Consider the following 18,941-nt stretch of genomic DNA (forward strand, 5'->3'; position numbering starts at 1 on the left):
GAGAGCGAGACAACCGACGCAGCTGGTGGATAGTGGGGGGGCCGGGCGAGCGAGTAGGGTACGCGATAGGTTCTCTCGCGTTGGCCGTGTTCGCTCGACGATCAGTTGTTCGCCGCGCGCGCACCAGGTTGCCGCACCGCCTGGCGTTTCGTCGCCCGTTCTCCGCTTCGTGTTTGACGCGCGTGGCAAGGTCCTGTCGCGCCGGGTGTCGGCGAGGGATCGATCGCACCCCTTGGGAGCACGAGGCACCGTGATAACGCGCCTCAGGGGAGGGGGGTGGGCGGCGGCGGCGTCGGTCATTTACGCCGACAACAAGTTGGAGCGTGGACGTGTGGTGCGAGCAGAAGTGTGCCGAGCCCCCCGTAAAAGTTGATCCGCCGCCGTGATAATCGCGAGAGAGAAGTGACGATTCGCCGACGGGATGGAAGTGACATTTAAATAGCGAGTGGGGGATCGTCGACCTCGATCCTCCCGCCGTTGATTTCGGTGCAGTTGAGTTGTTACGTGCCGGAAACTGGGGTAGTGATACCGCGGTAGTGCATCGTGTATTATATATTAATTAGCGACCGCGGCCGCGTCCACGGCCCCGAGGGTTTTCCGTCGCGCGCGCGGAAACGACCGGCCGTCGGTCGCGCTTTCGACTCGAAAGTCGCGATTCGAGAAACTCTCGCGCCCGCCGCCGATACGATTTATCGACTTGTCGCGATAAACTCGTTTGATGACGATTCGACGTGGCGGCGCGTCCTCGAGGGTTGCAAACAGGTGACACGTATTCCCTTTCCTTCGTCCCGATTGCGCGCGGAACACGATGGCAGATCGGAGCGGCCGGGCAGTCGTCGATCCCGCCGGGCGCTCGTCGATACTCTCGGAGCGTCGACGCAGCTGAGCCGTCGAACGAGGACTCGATTGGCACGCACGACGAATGGCTCGCGAACGTCGCGCCACGAGTCTCGCTCCCGACGATAATCGCTCGCGAATCGGAGCTCGCGTCCTTGTTGGCGCGCCGATCGAATTAAAAAGAATAAGTACGAGGCGACGCGATCAACAAGGAGGACGGCCGACTGGCGAGAGCGCGTCTGTGGCGAGCGGACGATAACGAGGCGGCGCGTAGAAGGAGCATCGCGCCACTGGAAAAAGGAGGTCCTCGCCTCTCTCGTTGCGGAGGTGATTAGCGTGCGTCAGTTTTGGTGCCCGGTGCGACCCTCGTGTCACGTTGACCAGGTCGCGTGGAGGAGATCGTGGATAAGAGCTTTTCCGTCGGTCGTGAGTGCGACGTCGGTATGACCAGCGACGCCAATTGACGCTCCGAAAGTGAGAGGAAGAGAGCGAGAACGATGATGCCGCCGCCGCAGGTCGTGGGTGTCCTGCTCAAGAAACCGGGACAGCAGACTCACCCACGGTTACCCCCCCTGGATCCGCAGGAGACCAAAATTAAAGGTGAGTTGAGTTATTCCGGGAATCGCGTTTGGCGAGCGCACGACACGTATCTCACCGCCGAGTGAGCGTAAGGATCTGAAAAGGTACGGAGGCAGGGCAATAATTATGAATGCAATTTAAGACTGAAGGCTCCGATAACGAACACGCAGACGCCTTCGGGTAACGTATCCCAATAATATGTGCATTAAAGAAAAGAAAGCTCCGGACACATATTGAGCGTTAAATTAAAAAAATTATCATCACCCGCGAGATTATACGGCGCCGATAGCGTATCAAATAGGTTAATTACCGTAGTAATTGAGCGAAAAAATGGAGCTTTCCACGGGCATCCGGTAATCACGCATTTCTCATTAATTTGGGACGTTTCATTTAGCGATACCGCCGCGATAAGCTGGCACGCATGTCCACTTGGCGAAACCGTCTCCGCCCGTCACGATCGACGCACCGTCAAACTTTCCTCCGTTCTTCCAATTGGATAAACAAACAAATGTAATCTGTAAAGCGCGCGCGCGCGCGCCGAGGCATCTGTCTCCGGCAAAATGGAGCAACGCAGTCTGCTCGTTTCGCTCGAGGGACTCCCCTCGGCTCTCTCGAGTCTCCGCTCGGCAGGAAGATACCGGACCGAGAAGGAAGAAGTCATTCTCATTGTGGCGGACTCGCGGGTTTACATTCTGTAAACAGGCGGTCGGGAGAACGTAAACTCGCGCCATTCATCTCGCGGCACTCCGCCCGGCACGCCGACTATTATCGATATTGTGATTCATTGGAGCGTGTTGTTGCAACAAACGGGCGAACCTTATCGAGCAACTGTAACGAGCGTTCCCTGAGACCCGGCCTGTGGTGGAGTGCTCTCGCTCTCTAGCCCGAGACTCCGCTATCGATATCTCGTCGATATCTCCTTCCTCGCTGCGACGCAGGAATGCGCTTTCGTTAAATAATCTTCTATCGGCGCTCGCTTATCGGGGCTCGACGTTAACGCGAAATTGATTCACGCCCGTTGAGTAAGAACCGACGTCACGTGAGAATCCTCGTAATGTAACGTAATGTAACCCACAAACGCGGCAATTGAAGATTAAGTGGCTCGGTAGCGCCAGCTTGTTTACTCTATTATGCCGATCAGGCGAGCCGACGCCTTGTGGCTCCGTTAACATTTATGTTAATAGGACAGCGACGTGTCACGATAACAGGGTGTGTTGATTTCGTATACGGATAGCTCAACAATTTCATGAAAACCAAATACATGTACGTGTTGTAATATCTCGACACTTTTCTTTCGGTTAAATGCGTCGTCACGTTTCGGTCAGTGGCCCATCGTCCGTTTGACATTTTCTCAGTTTTTCTTCTGACTCCGGGAAAACGGAATTTTTGGAATAGCTTGTTTCCGTCCCTTTTCCTTAGAATTCTGAAATTACACAACGAGCGATGTGTATTTTGTGCCGATTTCGTATACGAATAGCTGGGCAATTTCATGAAAACCAAGTATAAGTGTTGCAATATCTCGACACTTTTCTTTCGGTTAAATGCGTCGTCACGTTTCGGTCAGTGGCCCATCGTCCGTTTGACATTTTCTCAGTTTTTCTTCTGACTCCGGGAAAACGGAATTTTTGGAATAGCTTGTTTCCGTCCTTTTCCTTTAGAATTCTGAAATTACACAACGAGCGATGTGTATCGGGATCTGTGTTGATTTCGTATACGAATAGCTGAGCAATTTCATGAAAACCAAATAAATGTTGCAATATCTCGACACTTTTCTCTTTGTTAAAGGCGTCGTGACGTTTCAGTCAGTGGTCAATCGTTCGTCTGAGATTTTGTCAATTTTTCTCCTGACCCCGGGGGAACGGAATTTCTGGAATAGCTTGTTTTCGTCCCTTTCCCTTAGAATTCTGAAGACGAGCGACGCATCGGAATTTCCAGGGAAGCCCGATTCGTGAGTTCGTGGCGTTTCGATCGTTTGGACGCCTTGCCACAACATTTGAAAGGCCTTCTCGCTCGCACGCGATTGACAATTCGTGCTCCGTAATCCGGTATCTGGGCTACCGTGGTAACGGGATACCTCTACGTGGCCATCCATCCGCTCCGCGGGGAACATGGAAGCGGACTCTCTAGCAGGCAGCGGAAACCGTATTTTTGGATACCGGGGCTACGTGTGATACTTAACAAATAAATGTTGGGGAAATGATTGGTCGTCGAATCCTGGTGGCAGCAACGCGATACACTTGGGACGACGATGGTATTTTAGACTGGCGTTAAACTCGAACCCCACGTTACGCAGCGCCGAAAATGACGATGACGTTTCGCGCGGCACTTCCGCGCGAAAATAGACGATTGTTGAACACGCCTCAACGCCAGAGTCGAATGTTTATCGAAGCACACTTGGATTAACGAGGCGCTCTAGATTTCGATAAGATTATCCAACCGTGCTATATCACCTAAAGTAAACGTCGCATTTCAATCAACTGACAAGCGTTTAATAAAAAGTAAACGGCGTGTGCTGGTCTCTCGCTGTCGTGTTTATGGCGAACGGAATATACGCGGCGGGTCAGCTTTGGTTTAGTACGAAACGAGATAGCTAAATTCCTGGCGGTTTATGGCAGGTCAAGAAACAGTAAAAAGAAAGCGGGCGGACCTCTCTATCGCTCTCGTGCCGGTTTTCACGGCCGTATCGAATCTCCTTACCTACCTTCGACTTTCCTCCCCGCGAGCTCGGTTATCGCATCCGGCAGGAGCACAACCCTTTCTCTTGTAACGGGAACCTTATTAAACTTACCGGATTTTCCGTTTCATTGCACATTCGACAAACGGTTACGACACCGGCGCACGCCAATCCCGCGATTGCGAAACCGCCCCGTATAACGAGGCATACCTGCTCGATAGCGGCTTTATATTATAATTTCGACTGCAACACGCTCGCTCGTTAATTATCTCCCGGCACCAAGTGGCACGAGAAATATCGTACTTGTGCGTTTGCAGAACGGAACGTTATGTAAGCCTTAATTTAGCCTTAGTTGAAATCATTTCGATAATTCCCGCGGCTAGAAAATATCTCTCGGGAATCGAGCCGAGTCGATGAAAATTCCTTCGCGCCATCCCCGCGCCGTCCCTTCTCTTTCTCGTCCCCAACTCGGTTCGCAATTTTCACGAAATAAGAGTCGAGGCCCCGGAGACATAAAGGAGCTCTTTGTAACACGAAGGGGCACTGTGGCCATGTAAATAGCCAATGGGATCCTTGAAAAAATCCACAAGACGCTCGCATTGCCGTCGACCTCAACGGTGACGCGAGAGTTTCACATTTCTCGTTCTTCAGCGTGTGCAGCAGCAGGAAACTGGATTTCAAGGTGTTACATGCTGGCCTCTCTTCACCGTTGGTCGACGATTCGTCCTTTTTGATTCGGCGGTTTCGAAGATATTCGCCAGAGAAACGAATCCGTATATAACGTTTGATTCGCGCTCCGCTCGTTTTTGCGTCTTTCTTTCCTTCTCTCTCTCTCTCTATCTCTCTTTCTCTTTTTCTTTCTTCCAAGTCCGGACGACTTAAATTAGGGTCACAGTGCCGAATTAAGCACGGTCCACAAGTGCCATTCACGAGGAACTCGCCGCGACCGGGGATTAAGATATACACATGTAGATAAAGTCGTACCCCATCCGTATTCGAGTTTCTGCGATTCTCTAGGAATCCTTTTGATACTTGAGAATCCTCCTGAGAAATCCCTGGCTGGCATTACACGTTTCATGAAGTAATCCCCTAAGTATCGCTATTCAGAGGACGAAATTGAGCTTGCGCGTCATGATGCAAAGACGCGGTCCTTGCGGTTAAAAAGGCTCAATTGAGCTAAGGGAGACGAAAGAGGATCATTTCTGTCGACGTGCCCGACAGATCGGAAGAAAAAGAAAGAGAGAGAGAGCCTGCGTCACGAGTCTAAACAAATTACAACGACAGCCGACCGCTCCTCGCACGAGCGCGAATAATAAATCGCGAATAATCGCGCGCGTATACCGGGTGTTCCGCTCGAGCGGCTCGAGCGAGGCGACGCGACACCCGGGGGGCTCGTGACTTGGCTTAGGCTCGATCGTCGATCGAGGCTCAAATCTCGGCCACGGAAGACGCGCGTTGCCTTTCACTAAATGTTTCGCTCTTCGTCTTGTACGTGTGCATTCGGCATCCGCGGTAACTGCCTCGTGCCATTTACGTGCCGCGGCTATAAATCGCCGTCGCGATCCTACGCGAAAAATCAAGTTCGCTTGTCGAACGACGTTATTTTCTCTCCAGAGTGATACCGACTCTTCAAGATCACCGCGTATCGGCTCCGTCGACATTTCTGCGCGTTCGAGCGATGCGTGTGCGCGCCCCGGTATCTTGTTGCACCGCCTCGCTCCTTATCATCGCCTGCGGGCGATAACACATCCGGACTTGCACGACGTTCGTTGCGGAGTTCCGATTGTCGAGCGCTATTCGCGACAGTCGTACTTTATATATAAATGACGGTTGTACGCTTCTTTAAAAAGTCAAACAATATTTTTTGCGCATCACTTTGACGTCTTCGTTTAATCCTCGAGATAACAACGCAGGTCATTTGTGACCATTATCAGTCGATTGATATCGCCGCTTCAAATGAATCATCGATGATTCTGTTGCAAATCTCCTTCTGCGTCGTCCTCGGCCTCAGACGTTACAGCGAAATCGCTTTCAAGCTGGATTTCTACGATCATTGCATCGCTTCGAACCGGGTTCTGCTTCCCCGATTCGCGCAACCAGTCCTGCCGGAGAAAAGCGGTTGTGAAAATGTTTTGCACGGTCGTACGCTGCCCGATTCAGGATCTGCTATCGCAGCTATCGCGTATCTTCGCGCCGTTTCAATCAGTTTTACATTAGCATTGTTCGTCTCTCTTTGTGAAACATATTTTACAGCGACGATAGCAGAGTCGAATAATTTACTGGTAAAACCACCTCCGGTTCGCAGTTTCCAGCGTCATCTCTTTCGGGGCGAACGCGACGACACTTTTTCTGGGCGCACGTGTCCCGTCGTCGGTTCTCGCACACAAATTAATTAGCGCCGCTTGATGAGGGGAATGCTGGTCTCTCAAGTGGGTGTAATTAGATGCCCTCCACACTGCGTCGCATCGTGACGAGGGCCATAGAAAAGATCGTGTCGTCAACGGCGGCGAAGAAAGAAGCGACGAGATAAACTAGACTTGAGGCGAACGTGCTGTTCAATTTTAGGAACTACGTTTCACAGCGCTCTGGACTTTAGTGTTGCGTAACGTTGTACGCTGGTCAATTAAGCAGACGAAGACACGATGCGGCGTATCGGAGTTGGTTCGATAATCGCCAGATATAGAGGCGATAAAGGGGATGAAACAGAAGAACCATTTAATAGCGTGCATCCGAGCTCATCGGCACGAATGATGCGCGAGAGAGGGGTCGAAATAATCTCTCCATCTCCGTCTCGAACAGCTGATGAGAATAATGTCGGCGTCGGACAGGAAATGGTCCTCCCTCCCTGTCAGCTACAGGAACGACTCGTGTTCTTTCATTCTATTCGATCGAGCAACAGTGACAAACATATGCGGGAACGAGAAAGGAGGAAAAAAGCTACATGGGAGACTCGAGTTGATAGAACAAAGAAGGCTCCAATTCGTTGTGAGGCAACGAAACATAGAGAGAGAGAGAGAGAGATGGGAGAGCATCTGGTTCTGGAAAGTGTCTAATTAAAAAAGAGAAAAAGAAACAATGAAAGAAATCCACCAGATCCCGAGAGAGGTTCGCAGAATGCACTTTGTAGCGACAATTCGATGACCTCTTGACGAACATCCCGGATGACGGTTCTGATTATTTTCATTAAACCGGCCAAAGTAGCCGAGAGCGATCGTCGCACAGTTTATACGTAATTTGAACAGGTGAAAAGTGACCGGTAATTTTGATGCAACCCGTGAATCTTGACGTTTGTCTCTCGACGGGCGCTGCATCGTCAACGAGAAGCCAGGTGTGGGAGAGCAGCTGACCGGTCCGTTCGGAAAACGACTACCTGGGAAAAAGAGGAAACAACGGTCGTCCGTGATGCGAGGGAGAGAGAGATACATAATACTGTGGCTCGCCGATGAAAGAGGCAGCAACGGTACGACAGTAGCTTGGTATTCGTGGGACGGAAGTCGTCGTTACATGCGAGATATCATGCGAGAGTCGTTGCTGGCGGCGGGAGAGACGGACCTACGCTATTCTCGCGGTCGCGAGAACGACAGCGAGCGGTGAATCGATGATACACGAGACGAGCGAGCGAGAAAGGACATTGCAGCGCGTAAGGCAAATCGGACGAGGACGGAGCACGTCAGGGCGTTGCACCGTTTGCTGTGACCTAGTGTTCTCTGCGGGCGCCGCTCCGTTTAGGTCTCTCTCTCTCTCTCGGCAGCCGTGCTTCTATTCCCCTTTCTCCCGCGGGATTCCTTATCCGATTGGCAACGACTGCACATTTTTACAATTTCGCCAAGGCGCTCGTACATCTCGCGCAATCGTTATCTTCGCCGTTTGATCGATACTCTACTTTCGGCGGGACAGGACAATAGCAGCCGGGACTAGTTCGCCAGTCTGCTTAAAGACTTGCCGTTGATAATAAAAAAAAATCTATTTCAATAGATTGAGAGTTGTATGAGCTGTCTAGGATTTATTTCCAATTTGTTATATTACGTATCCGCTGTGACAAACCGTATATTTTATTGTACTCATTATTTGTGATCCTGTTTCATTTGGTATTTTGTTATTTTGATTGTCCATTAATTTAGTTTGTATTATTAATTTAATTTGTATCTTCGATAAGCTTTTAATCCCGCGATTATCGGTTTGTACCTTTTAGAATGTGCTTGAGAAGGACCTAAACCCTTGGTCGAAACGTCGCACTGTATTGTATTTTATTAAACACGTGCCAGTTAAAATCGACTAAAGTTATTCATTGTTATTTATTACTGGCAACCTAAAGAGATTATCATGTTTGAGAGTGGTATGTTTAAAAAAATATAAAGAAGCTGTTTTACATCCTAATTGGAATCAAGTACGCATATCCTGTTAATCACGAGAGAATCAGATCACTTGAGTAACATCCGCATATCTACGCTCGTGTCTCGCGAAACGGCAGAAAATGATTTCGCAAGTAATGAATGCAATTTCTTGTTGAATCGTACGAGGCGCACGTAACGCGTGTGGTATATTAAAAGGGGCGTCTTTATCAATGTCAATCGAGTCTCTTACGAACCTTCTCGCGCGCTTGTTCCGTCAGCGAGACTGCGCTAGAATCCGCCGTTATATTTTTTATGGGTTACCTAGCCAGATAGCCTACTACATTGATACGAGTGGAACGGTTACGGATGCCCACACGCATGTCGTTACGCACACGAGTTCGTTTTCCGTACACTCACTTCGCTCTTCCTCTCGTCTAGTTCCTCTCGCGTGTAACGCGTTCAAGATGATTGCCGCAGCAGTTGCATATACACAAAGATCAATACGTTACCTTGAGGTGGTTTTTGAATTTGATAAAATAGATTTGCCAGAAGAGCGGAACACAAGTCTTTTCTCTTGTCGACTTAATTGAAGTGGTCTGGAAGCAAATGGCATTTTCTTCCGCGCCGGAAAGAAACGGTAAGAGGGATCTCACGACGTTTCTGCTTAGACGGACACGCACGAAGGGGCCCCGGTGAACCCATGGGAGCGGTAACGACGTAATTATAGAGTTAGGCGCGTTACATCGAATCGTAATGGCACGATTGCATCGAGGTTCCATTCCGTTCTTCACGCGTCTTGGCTTTATGCGACGCGCGGCGGGTGGTGGCGCTTTTCAACGCTTCTAGATTGCTGAAGCGAATTTCGGAATAGGCGACTAATCGGGCCTCCGATCTTGAGCGTGGCGATTTCCTCTTTCGTACAGCGTAGACGCGTATAATTTTGGAGAAAATGGACTTTCGACCTAGATTGAATCGCGCGCTCCGCCGGTTATTAAATCCCGAGTGCGTTAACGTTATCTCGATTATTACGTAGCCTTCTTGATTTCTCATTATATGCATCGCGCTGACCCAGAACTATCCGATTGCGCTCGAATCCATTAATTCTCGTTACGAGTGCCGGGATATAACGTGTCGGTTAATCCGATATCGAGACTGCGCGAGCCTTGGCGAAGTAACGACGCAACACTCGGATATTTTCACGAACGTTTCATTAATCATGCCCCTCCTCCCTCCCGCGGACATAGAGAATGTTTTGATAAATCAGGTACGGTATACAATGTGAAAGAGAAGATGATATCAAGTCGTATTTATTCCTTTCTAACTTCTCTGACGTCTCTCGAAATCTCTTTCGCTTCCGCGCTTTCTTTCATCGCGGTTATTTACGCTATAGACGCGTCAACGAGCTAGATCACACTCGTTCCCTATCCTCACTGTCAAAATAAATGGTCGCCGCCGTCGGAAGTTGCGTTCACCTTGGCCCTTCCTCTCGAGAGAACCAGAATCGGTCGCAGAAACTGGTCTTCCCGGCTTGCGTGTCCTGGAAAAATATCCTGCACGGTGCACGTGTGTGTTGGCACTTATGCTCGTGTCGCGCGTGCTGGCTTTCGCAGCTTGCAAGCAGCGCACCGGCATTTATCGTCGAGGCGATGGCTTTGCTGGAAAATATGCCCGCTCGTAAACGCGCGCCAGCGTGTGCTGCCGAGGTCAGCAACCCCCGTTTCGTAATCCAAATAACGTACGCGACACCCCTACGATAGGTGATAGTCACGCGACGTTAGTGACGCCAGCTGTTACCAGAGTTCGACCCCCGTGCGAGACAAGGTGCTCGGAGACGATTCGACAAGGCCGTGTCTCAACCCTCTTGCCATCGCAACGAAATGTACGACGCAACCTTTGAATAAAATTCAATCGCGCCGTTCGAAAGGGAAATCTTGCACGCCCACGGTGAGCCGTTTACTTTCCTCTGCCGCCGGAGTGCGCGATATTTTTATCCCTTTCGATATAAACCATCTTATAAGGCTATCGATTGTTATTACGTTGTACCGCGTACAACGTAACGTTCAGACGTGTTGTAATGGACGTTACGTGTGTAAAAGGAAAAGTTATTATAACGCGGAGAGAGATATATATAATATGTCCGCATGGTAGCTACAGTTTTATATAAAATTGTGTAACTTGAACATTGGTCACGTAATCGAATTGTTAATTATTTCCATCGAGTAAAGTAAGTAATATATATAAAATTACTTGACGACGCGCGTATTATGTTCCGTTGCAACAAGGTAGCTTCATTGTAAAAAGCAGATGAATGAAGTCGCTCAGGAATTGGTCGACTAACGGTCACAACATATACAACATCCGGTACCTCCGGGGTTCAATTAGGTGCCGTCGAGGCGCGACATAATCCCCATATCGTATTACACCCTACGTTGTACCCTCTAACAAAGGATAGAAGAAGAAAAAGTCGCGAAAGACGACGCGAAGAATCGCACGCGGAGAAATCGCCTTGCAGAAATGCAGGTCGATGAAGCGCTGGCGGGAAAACTCGCCCGCTCGCCCGTCCAGATCGCTCGGCGGACTCGCGACGCGATAAGAGGCACACACCTCGGGGGTTCGAATGGGCGCGCTACCCCAGCCGCGCGCGGGACTGGTGCAACAATTAATTTCCAAAGGAAAGAGTTACGAAGCCGTCTGTGTATCTCCTTGGAGGGTCGACCCATCTGGAATCAAGGGACAAAATCGCCGTAATGGCGGTGCACCCTTCGGCCAGCTGTGCGTCACAATGGTCGTCACGAAAAATCGTGCGACAATGTTATCTCGATCTGCTCTCGCATTGTGGGGTCGTGCTGGGATTGAGTCGTCAAGCAATCGGGTTAAGGGGCCTTCCTTTGTCGAACGACGAGAAATCCTTCGTGCGAGAGGAAAAATTTGTTTTTTTCCCTCCTCTCCATTTCGCCCTTCTCCTCCGGACTGCAATTAAATGGGCAAGCGCGGCTACTTTTCGCGGATTCCCTCCTTCCTCGTTGCATCACGATCGATTGGATCTCAACGAGAGGTTATTTAACGCGATTACAAGACCGCTGCGGTAAACCGAAATCGTTTACAATGGCGCCAACAATTTATCCTCGTTTGCCATCGGTGATGAAAGGAATTCGGCACAAAGCAGAGGTTTGGCTTTCACGTGAAAGCAAACAAGCACGCACCCCTTTCCGGTCCGCGAGCTTTTTAATGTCATGTCGTAGAGCCAAGAGGCTGACGCAAAGAGAGAGAGAGAGAGAGAGAGAGAGAGAGAGAGAGAAGCGGAGAACATTTTGGTCGAGTAATTCTTAAAAGAAAAGAAAAGGGTTCACAGGCTAAACGCGGAACCGGTCTTCCACGACGGCGCCGTTTAGTTCGCGCGCGCTGCGGAAGCTTGCGCTGCATCGCGTCGCGCGGCTCGATTCAATTTCCATTAGAGTCCAACGATGATGTTTACTTAGCTCCGGGTCGTTGTCACGCGGCCGGGAGAGGAGAGACAGAAAAACGGCGACATCGGAGTCGGGGGATGAGAGAGTGAACGAGTACACGGGAGAGGGAGAACAGACTGCATACGAGGAATCCTGGCAGAGGAAGAGAGAGAGAGAGGGAGAGAGGGGAGGGGATGGAAAAACGGAATCAGGTTTCTACCTTTATAGGCCTGCGTCCGTGTCGCGTTCTGCCATGCCTCCCGTGTGTGCGCGCCTCCTTTCCTTCCTTCCTCTTTGCACGGATGCAGAGAAGGAGCGTACAGGCGACAGAAAACCATAATCACTGACAAAAGAGCCTCCGAGGCACCATAGCGTGCAGCTACAGAGACAAGACGAGCTTTCGCACCCCTTTCTCACGCGCGACACCTCGACACCACGAGGAGGATCCGTCTTTTTTCGAGGGCTCCGGCCGCACCGTCCGGAGTCCTCGGATGAGATGCCCCGAGGGTAGGCACGAGAGAGGGTCTCGAGAAGAGGCGGCGGCCGCGACCAGTTGGCGGCTACCCGCTTTTCATATCGCGGAAAATTGATTTATCCGGACAGGCACCTCCCGACCTTTCCTAGCTCCTCTATAGGAAAGCGAATGCCGTCGTCCCGCGGGCGAAAGAAAAAAAAAGTGTTTCAGATCAGGAGGATAGCACGAAACGATACCATGAAATATCACCGTAATATTGGGGCGACGTCGTCTCTGACGCTCGCAGGAAGATACAAACGCTTCCTTTTTACGACGGAACGTTGAAAGAAATCCTAATCGCATGCGACACACTTAATTTATGAAAGGGCTACGATACGGGATGTGAAAGTCAATTTATTTTGGGCCCCTCGCGGGTGCGCGAGTGCTGGGCAGAAATGGCTCGCGCAGTTTGTATGGAAATTTACCGGTCGGAAAATGACCGTGTCGAAAGGCTCGGCAAACGGGGCTTCTTCATTGGCGTAACGTATGCATCGCCACGCTCTTCGTTCTCTTCCCAGCGACGATATGCCTGACAAATCATCGGTATCGGAGTAATCGTGCCAGAGGTCGTACAGGAGGGTAGTTGGTACAACCGTTAACAAGACGATTGTACGGATCGTTCATGCAACTCCCACTGTAATCTCGCAACGATCCCTCGATTATTACGCAACGTAGGATGATCTGTGCGGAATTAATGTTCTAGCCGTGATTCTTTCAGCTACAAACGACAGAGCTTCAAGTAAGATAAATGTTGATTTCTTCCTAAGATGTTCAGGACGCATTTAACATTTTATAGATTTATTAGCTTTTCTCCTTTTACCTACCATCGCAAAGTTGATCGCGGCAGGCCAAGATATTCACAAACAATATCGAGGCAACATTGATCAGCGGAATTGCAACGAATAGCCACCGCGTGTCTTCATTCACATAGCTACACTTCGGCACGCGTAAATGATGCGAGCAAAGAAACAATAATGCACTACTTCCTTAATTAACGGAGTAACTGTGCCTCGTTGCATAAGCGACCTCGTGCAAATTTTTACGCAACACGTTTGAACGTACAAGTTCGTATCGACCGAATTGAATTGCCGTTGCGAATCAAGCCGTGATTATCGCGCGAATAATCTTTTTGCGCTAAAAATAAAACAAAGGCCGGAAAAAATTTGCCGCGTCAACATCCAGTTTACGTGAAGCTGCCGAGAGGACTCGATAGCTTCTCCAAAAGGGATATTAAATTTCACCCGCATATACGACACCCTCTATAATTTGATAGCGTTTCAAAGTTCCCGTCGGGGACGACTCGTACTTCTCTGTGAAAATTTTCTATTACAGTATTACAAAATACTGGCTTCGGTGTAAACGACGTATTATCTTGTATATACAGTGCAATCGCGGCACGAAAGTTATCGCAATCAACCAGTGACATTTTCAAACCATTTCAACTGAACTCTGCGTCTCCAATACGCGCGCGGCCGTATTGATCGCCCCGAGAACAATCGACTGCCGATCACAGCACTTGTCGCAGGAGGCCTCTCAGACTCTCAACCAGCTGTCCTCCAATGTCCTGCCGCATGTGAGAGCTCCACGGGAGCCTTCGGCATTGTTTCGTTAAGCATAATGCACTCGTTTTGTGCGCGCGCAAAGAAAACGGCGATGAATCGACTCGGTCGCACGATCGATCGGTCGGCGACAGAAAAATCTTACCGGTTCGAACTTGAACAGAAATACTTTACGCGAATTGCTGTAGCACAAGCTCGAGAAACCTCCTTCCTGTGCTAATCGGAGAATTAGAGCGTAGAAATAACGATTACTTTTTTAGCAGATAATATATAGGCAAAGCAACAGCCTTGTTAATGTTATTGAAATCTCTGCAATGTTTAATGCCAATTTAATATTAACTTTTAATACTGTTTTGAAACTCTCGGGAAAAAAGACCGACGCTATAGTAGACGGAAATTGTCTTTCACGTTTATTCGCGGCAATAATTTATTGCAATAATTTGCAATAAATAGAATAGATATTTCTATATGTGAAAAAAGAAGTAAATTGAGACTGAAATAACGCGAACTTTCTTCGATTCAAATCTCATTTTCGATAATAATCAGAAAACGAATAGTTGAAAGTTAATGTAATCGAATGACTCTCCGAGGTGGAGCGTTTCGCATGAAATACGCTCATGCCGGAATTGGTAACAGTGGGTCGTGATAATTTCTGGGATAAACAGAATTATTGTCCCCAACACCTCGTCTTTTGTCGTACCGTTTAGGGGAATCCAGAAGCTCCTTTGTACATCGTGCTCGTCGATCATCAGGATAAATGATGTCTCGACCGTTACAAGTCACCCCAGTCCCATCTTTTATGGTTTCCTCGCCAATCCTCGGTATCCTACAAATTTGGACAAGCCACTTGCTCGATTCAATTTTACCGTCGAGTCATTATAGGTGGAGTTTTTATTAACGGGGCAATGTCGTTAGTTTTATAGAAAAAAAGAAAAAATGCGCGCGTTTTTCCTCTTACCTACAATTTGCACAATGGATTCGCTAACACAGAATGTCCTTTCCTTTCCTGTTGTTCGTCTTTCAATCTTCAATTCTACACCTCTCCCTACTCGTGTTTCGTCGCGTCATCATCTCGCTTGAAATCCCCTACACGTTCGACTGGTAGCGACGAGCTAATTCGAGGATTGCCGCGATTCATCATCACGCCATTTGTCAAAAGCACTTACGATATCAAATCGCGAAAATGCTAAAACTGCTATTTAAAAATGATTCAATATAGATCGGTTGATTATAGAATCTTTGATAACTCCACTCTTACGAACTTGTAGTTTTTTTCGTTCGTATATTCCTTACAGCTTGCTGTCGCTTGAAATGAAATTTGTTTAAGCGAAAATTGTTTCGTCGGCGAAATGTGTGTATACGCGATATTTTGAAAGTGACTTTCGCCTAGGCGAATACGCACGGCTCCGCCACAGCATTTCTACGATGGAAATTTTCTCATGGTGACTTCCCGGTTCGTTTGCGGAGAAATTTCGCGTTTAATTAAGCTGCTTCGCGTCTCGAGAAATGCCCAGTCGAGAGAGACGATACGTTGAAGAAGCGAAGAAAACACGTGTCGCACTCATATGAATGCTTCCTCTGTTTTCACACGCCCGTTGCTCCTCCAGTTGCCCCCCGCTATCCCTTGGTTTCTTCGTCTGGCGCAGCACTCGCACCCCTTCTCACTCCCCGGCTCTCATTTCGCTTTCTTCCTCGATGTTCTTATCAACGTAACGTATGAACAAACGGCGATAAAGAAAAGAGGAAGAAAATAGCGATGTCGCGCGCGCGGCGAGCAAGAGAAATCTCTGACCATGCAGATTAATGGGAGAAACACTAGAGATAACGCGAGACCGAAATAAAGGCGGCCAAGTTATAAATTGAAAGCAAGATACGATACGAGGTCCCGCGGACAGAAGCGAAGCGTTTCTTATGGGTTTTCATGCCAATGTATTTCCATGTTGACGCACAACGACTTTGTTTGATGTAACTTCTTTCGTTGCCCAGTCATTGACATCGAACGACTATTTCTCTCGGCTGCCATTGTGCGGCAACGCTTGGAGATTGACAATAGCCTTTGTCATCCGACAACCAACATGGTAAAGTTTTGTATCCTGTTTGAGAAATTTCCATCGCGCGCATATGTAGGTACATCGCCGAGAAATGCGTCTAAAGCCGCGCGCGAAAGAGCCGCCTGTCACGTCGAAAGTGTCATACGCGTATCTCGCCACGAGGTGCGAATCGTCTAAACTGTGAAATTGAATCTGCGAACGCGCGGAAGATTACGCGAAACTTCCGTCTGTTTATTTGTATTGTAGCGGATTTAAAATCTCGACCGGACCACGCGACGGGTGGTAAAGGCACGTAAAAGACCGCGGCGGCTAGAACGGGATGACTACCGAGGGAACGGATCTTCGTGGTGCAAGGTGTCTCACGAAGAAAGGCCGCAAAGTCATGCCTGCGCGCGCGCGTCCAAAATGCACACAAAAAGCTTATGGGCGCGGTGCCGCATTGTCCGACACATCGCGAGGGGGATGCAAAGACTGGAGTGAAAGGGAGGTAGGGTGGAGAGGAGGAGGGCGAAGAGCGATGTAAAGAGCGAGATAATAATAAATGACTCGCACGAAGACGAATGCTTGATTTACATGAGAAGATCGATGGCCTCGAGGAAGGGGATGCGTGTTCCGTGTGTGCCCTTGGCCAGCGAGCGTCGCTCTAACCCCCCGCCCTCCCTTTGAATTATTTATTTTCACAGGCCAAAACTCGCCCGCTCGTCGCGGCGCTTATCGCCGATGCGTTTCGGCAATATCTCGCGCTATCGCAACGCTGGAGACTGCACTTAGGAGATAACTGGATTCTCGAAGGAGGATGTTTTGGGAAGGTAGTTTGTTGGAACAACGAGCGGAATAACGCGGTTACGAGTTCACCGATCACGGCTACGACTAATGGCCTGTGTCGGCCTGTGCTAGGACTTGGATCAACGGCACACGATACTATTTTTCCTACTGGATTGCTTACGAGAGCCAATCAGGGTGCAGAGTTTTCGATCAGGTGACTCAAAGCTGAATCCTGACTGGCTCTCGTAAGTAATACAATAAGAAAAATAGTATCGTGTGCCGTTGGATTAAATCCCAATTGGTGCTCGTAAGCAATTCAGTAGGAAAAATGGTATCGTGTGCCGTTGGCTTAATTGAATACGACTGTAACGAGGCCGCGAAGGGTTGCGACTGGCGAGACGGCAAAGATTGTTTCACATCGCGAAACAAGCCAGCGACACGGTAACCTCCCAGAATTGCAGCGTGATGCGAACATATGCGGTTTACGAATACGCTCCTGAGAGAAAAACGCTCCCTCCTACGCGCCGCTAACGGGTTTGCCTTGTAATTACTGTTAACGAACCGTTTGTTTCGCCAGACGAGACAATGTGAGCCACTTCTACATGTCTACGGCATTCATATACACTTGTCTCGCGATTCATGACATTCTGTCGCAGAATTATTGGTTTAATTCTGGCAGGAGAGAAGAAGGAGAGATACACGCTGAAGTTGAATTCACTTATTGAATTCACTTATTGAATCGCGTATTGTACAACAAAATCAAACTTGCGTGTCGCTTGGATGAATACATTTATAATTTGCTCGATCTGAATCAATTGTCAAACTAAATAATATCTATACATTTTGAGGTGGAGACCGATTCTGAATATGTCGCGTAACAACCCCCGGGCTCGGTTCTGCTACGATCAAACATTTGTATATTGTCTCTGATGTAACGAAGAGTGGCTTTCGCATCGGCGAATTCTGGAAACACAGTATTTACACGGTGGGCGCCGTGAATCAATCGTGACAGAGTAAACTCCGCTGGTCGCCATGTGGCGGGCATCCGACTGGAAAGCGCTCGAAGGCAGGTGCATTCGGCAAGGCGAGCGAGCGTTCTACGCCAGTGGCCACGCACTGACTGACATACCACACTCCGCTGGCGATGCTCGGCACCGTCGCAACAGTTACACGAGGCCGTACGCGAATTCCGGTAGCACGAAGCGGCGCGGTAACGGTGACCGTTTTTCCGCCGTAGTTTCTGGCTACGCCACGGTCGTGGGTTTGCTACACGGCAGCGAACAAGCCCGCGGCACGAGCGCCGTCCCCGTCCGTTTCCTGGTCCCTCGTTCGCGGGACCGGAAGCCGCGCGACAGACCGCCCTGGTCCACCGCTCGCTCTGCACCGCTCAATGCTGCGCGCATTACGGCTTGGTCACTTTCACGTCGCGTTTCACCTCGCGCCGCCTCGCGAGCATGCACTTCTCTTCCGCCGGGACGGTCCAGGGGTGCATGACGCCTTCGTCACCGAGAGCGTTTTAACCCTCAGTTATTAACGCAGCTATGCTGGAACGCGTCAGATTGAACAATTTTCAACTCTAATGAGAGACCAATTTATCTTTCCTTCCAATATAGTTTTCTTGCCCTCTTACGGAAAAAGAAACACTCAAGTTTTGAGTGTTAAGGGTGCAACAGACCGTAGAGATACTTTCAATAAAATTTCAGACTAACATTTATTCAAATATAAAAATTTGAATTGAAAATATCACACGTGCCACATTTGTTCCAACTGAAAAACATGATCGCTCTCGTCAGAGGCATAATCTTATTTCGTAATATTTCTTCCTTTATGCGGTTGCAAATCTCATTATGCGGGACTTACGGAGAAAGCGCATTGCCGACCTTATTCGAGTTTTTTTTTTGCGCTCATCACTAGCAGCCATGAAATTCTAATCTTCGTCCTTGCAACGCGCGCGCGCGGGAAAGGGTGAAAGGGCGAAGGGAGGCCAGGCTGCGTGAAAAATCGAGGATATTCACCGGAATTCGAAGGTGTTCCTCCCAATGAACCTCATGAATAAATAATTCATGGTGCTTCCGAGGACGCGGCACAACCGGCCGCGAAGAAAGAAAAAAAGGCGGGGTCCTGTTTGGTCGTGATGACATGCCAGGACTGACAGGAGGCAGAGGAGCGTGAAGGAATGAGG

At 49.2% G+C, this 18,941-nt stretch overlaps 1 protein-coding gene across 1 annotated transcript in view; it reads left to right on the plus strand.

Moving 5' to 3' along the window:
• Positions 1 to 289: 289 nt before the first annotated feature.
• Positions 290 to 18,941, plus strand: part of LOC105566873 — a 30,605-nt gene continuing 11,953 nt past the window's right edge. Inside the window, exon 1 of the mRNA XM_012021242.1 lies at positions 290 to 1,437. Within this exon, the coding sequence (XP_011876632.1) occupies positions 1,335 to 1,437 (103 nt within the window). The 5' untranslated portion in view covers positions 290 to 1,334. The remainder of the gene's footprint in view (positions 1,438 to 18,941) is intronic.

Source organism: Vollenhovia emeryi, unplaced genomic scaffold (genome assembly GCF_000949405.1).
Source record: "Vollenhovia emeryi isolate VEMERY1.0 unplaced genomic scaffold, V.emery_V1.0 DF939142.1, whole genome shotgun sequence".
Taxonomy (NCBI): domain Eukaryota; kingdom Metazoa; phylum Arthropoda; class Insecta; order Hymenoptera; family Formicidae; genus Vollenhovia; species Vollenhovia emeryi.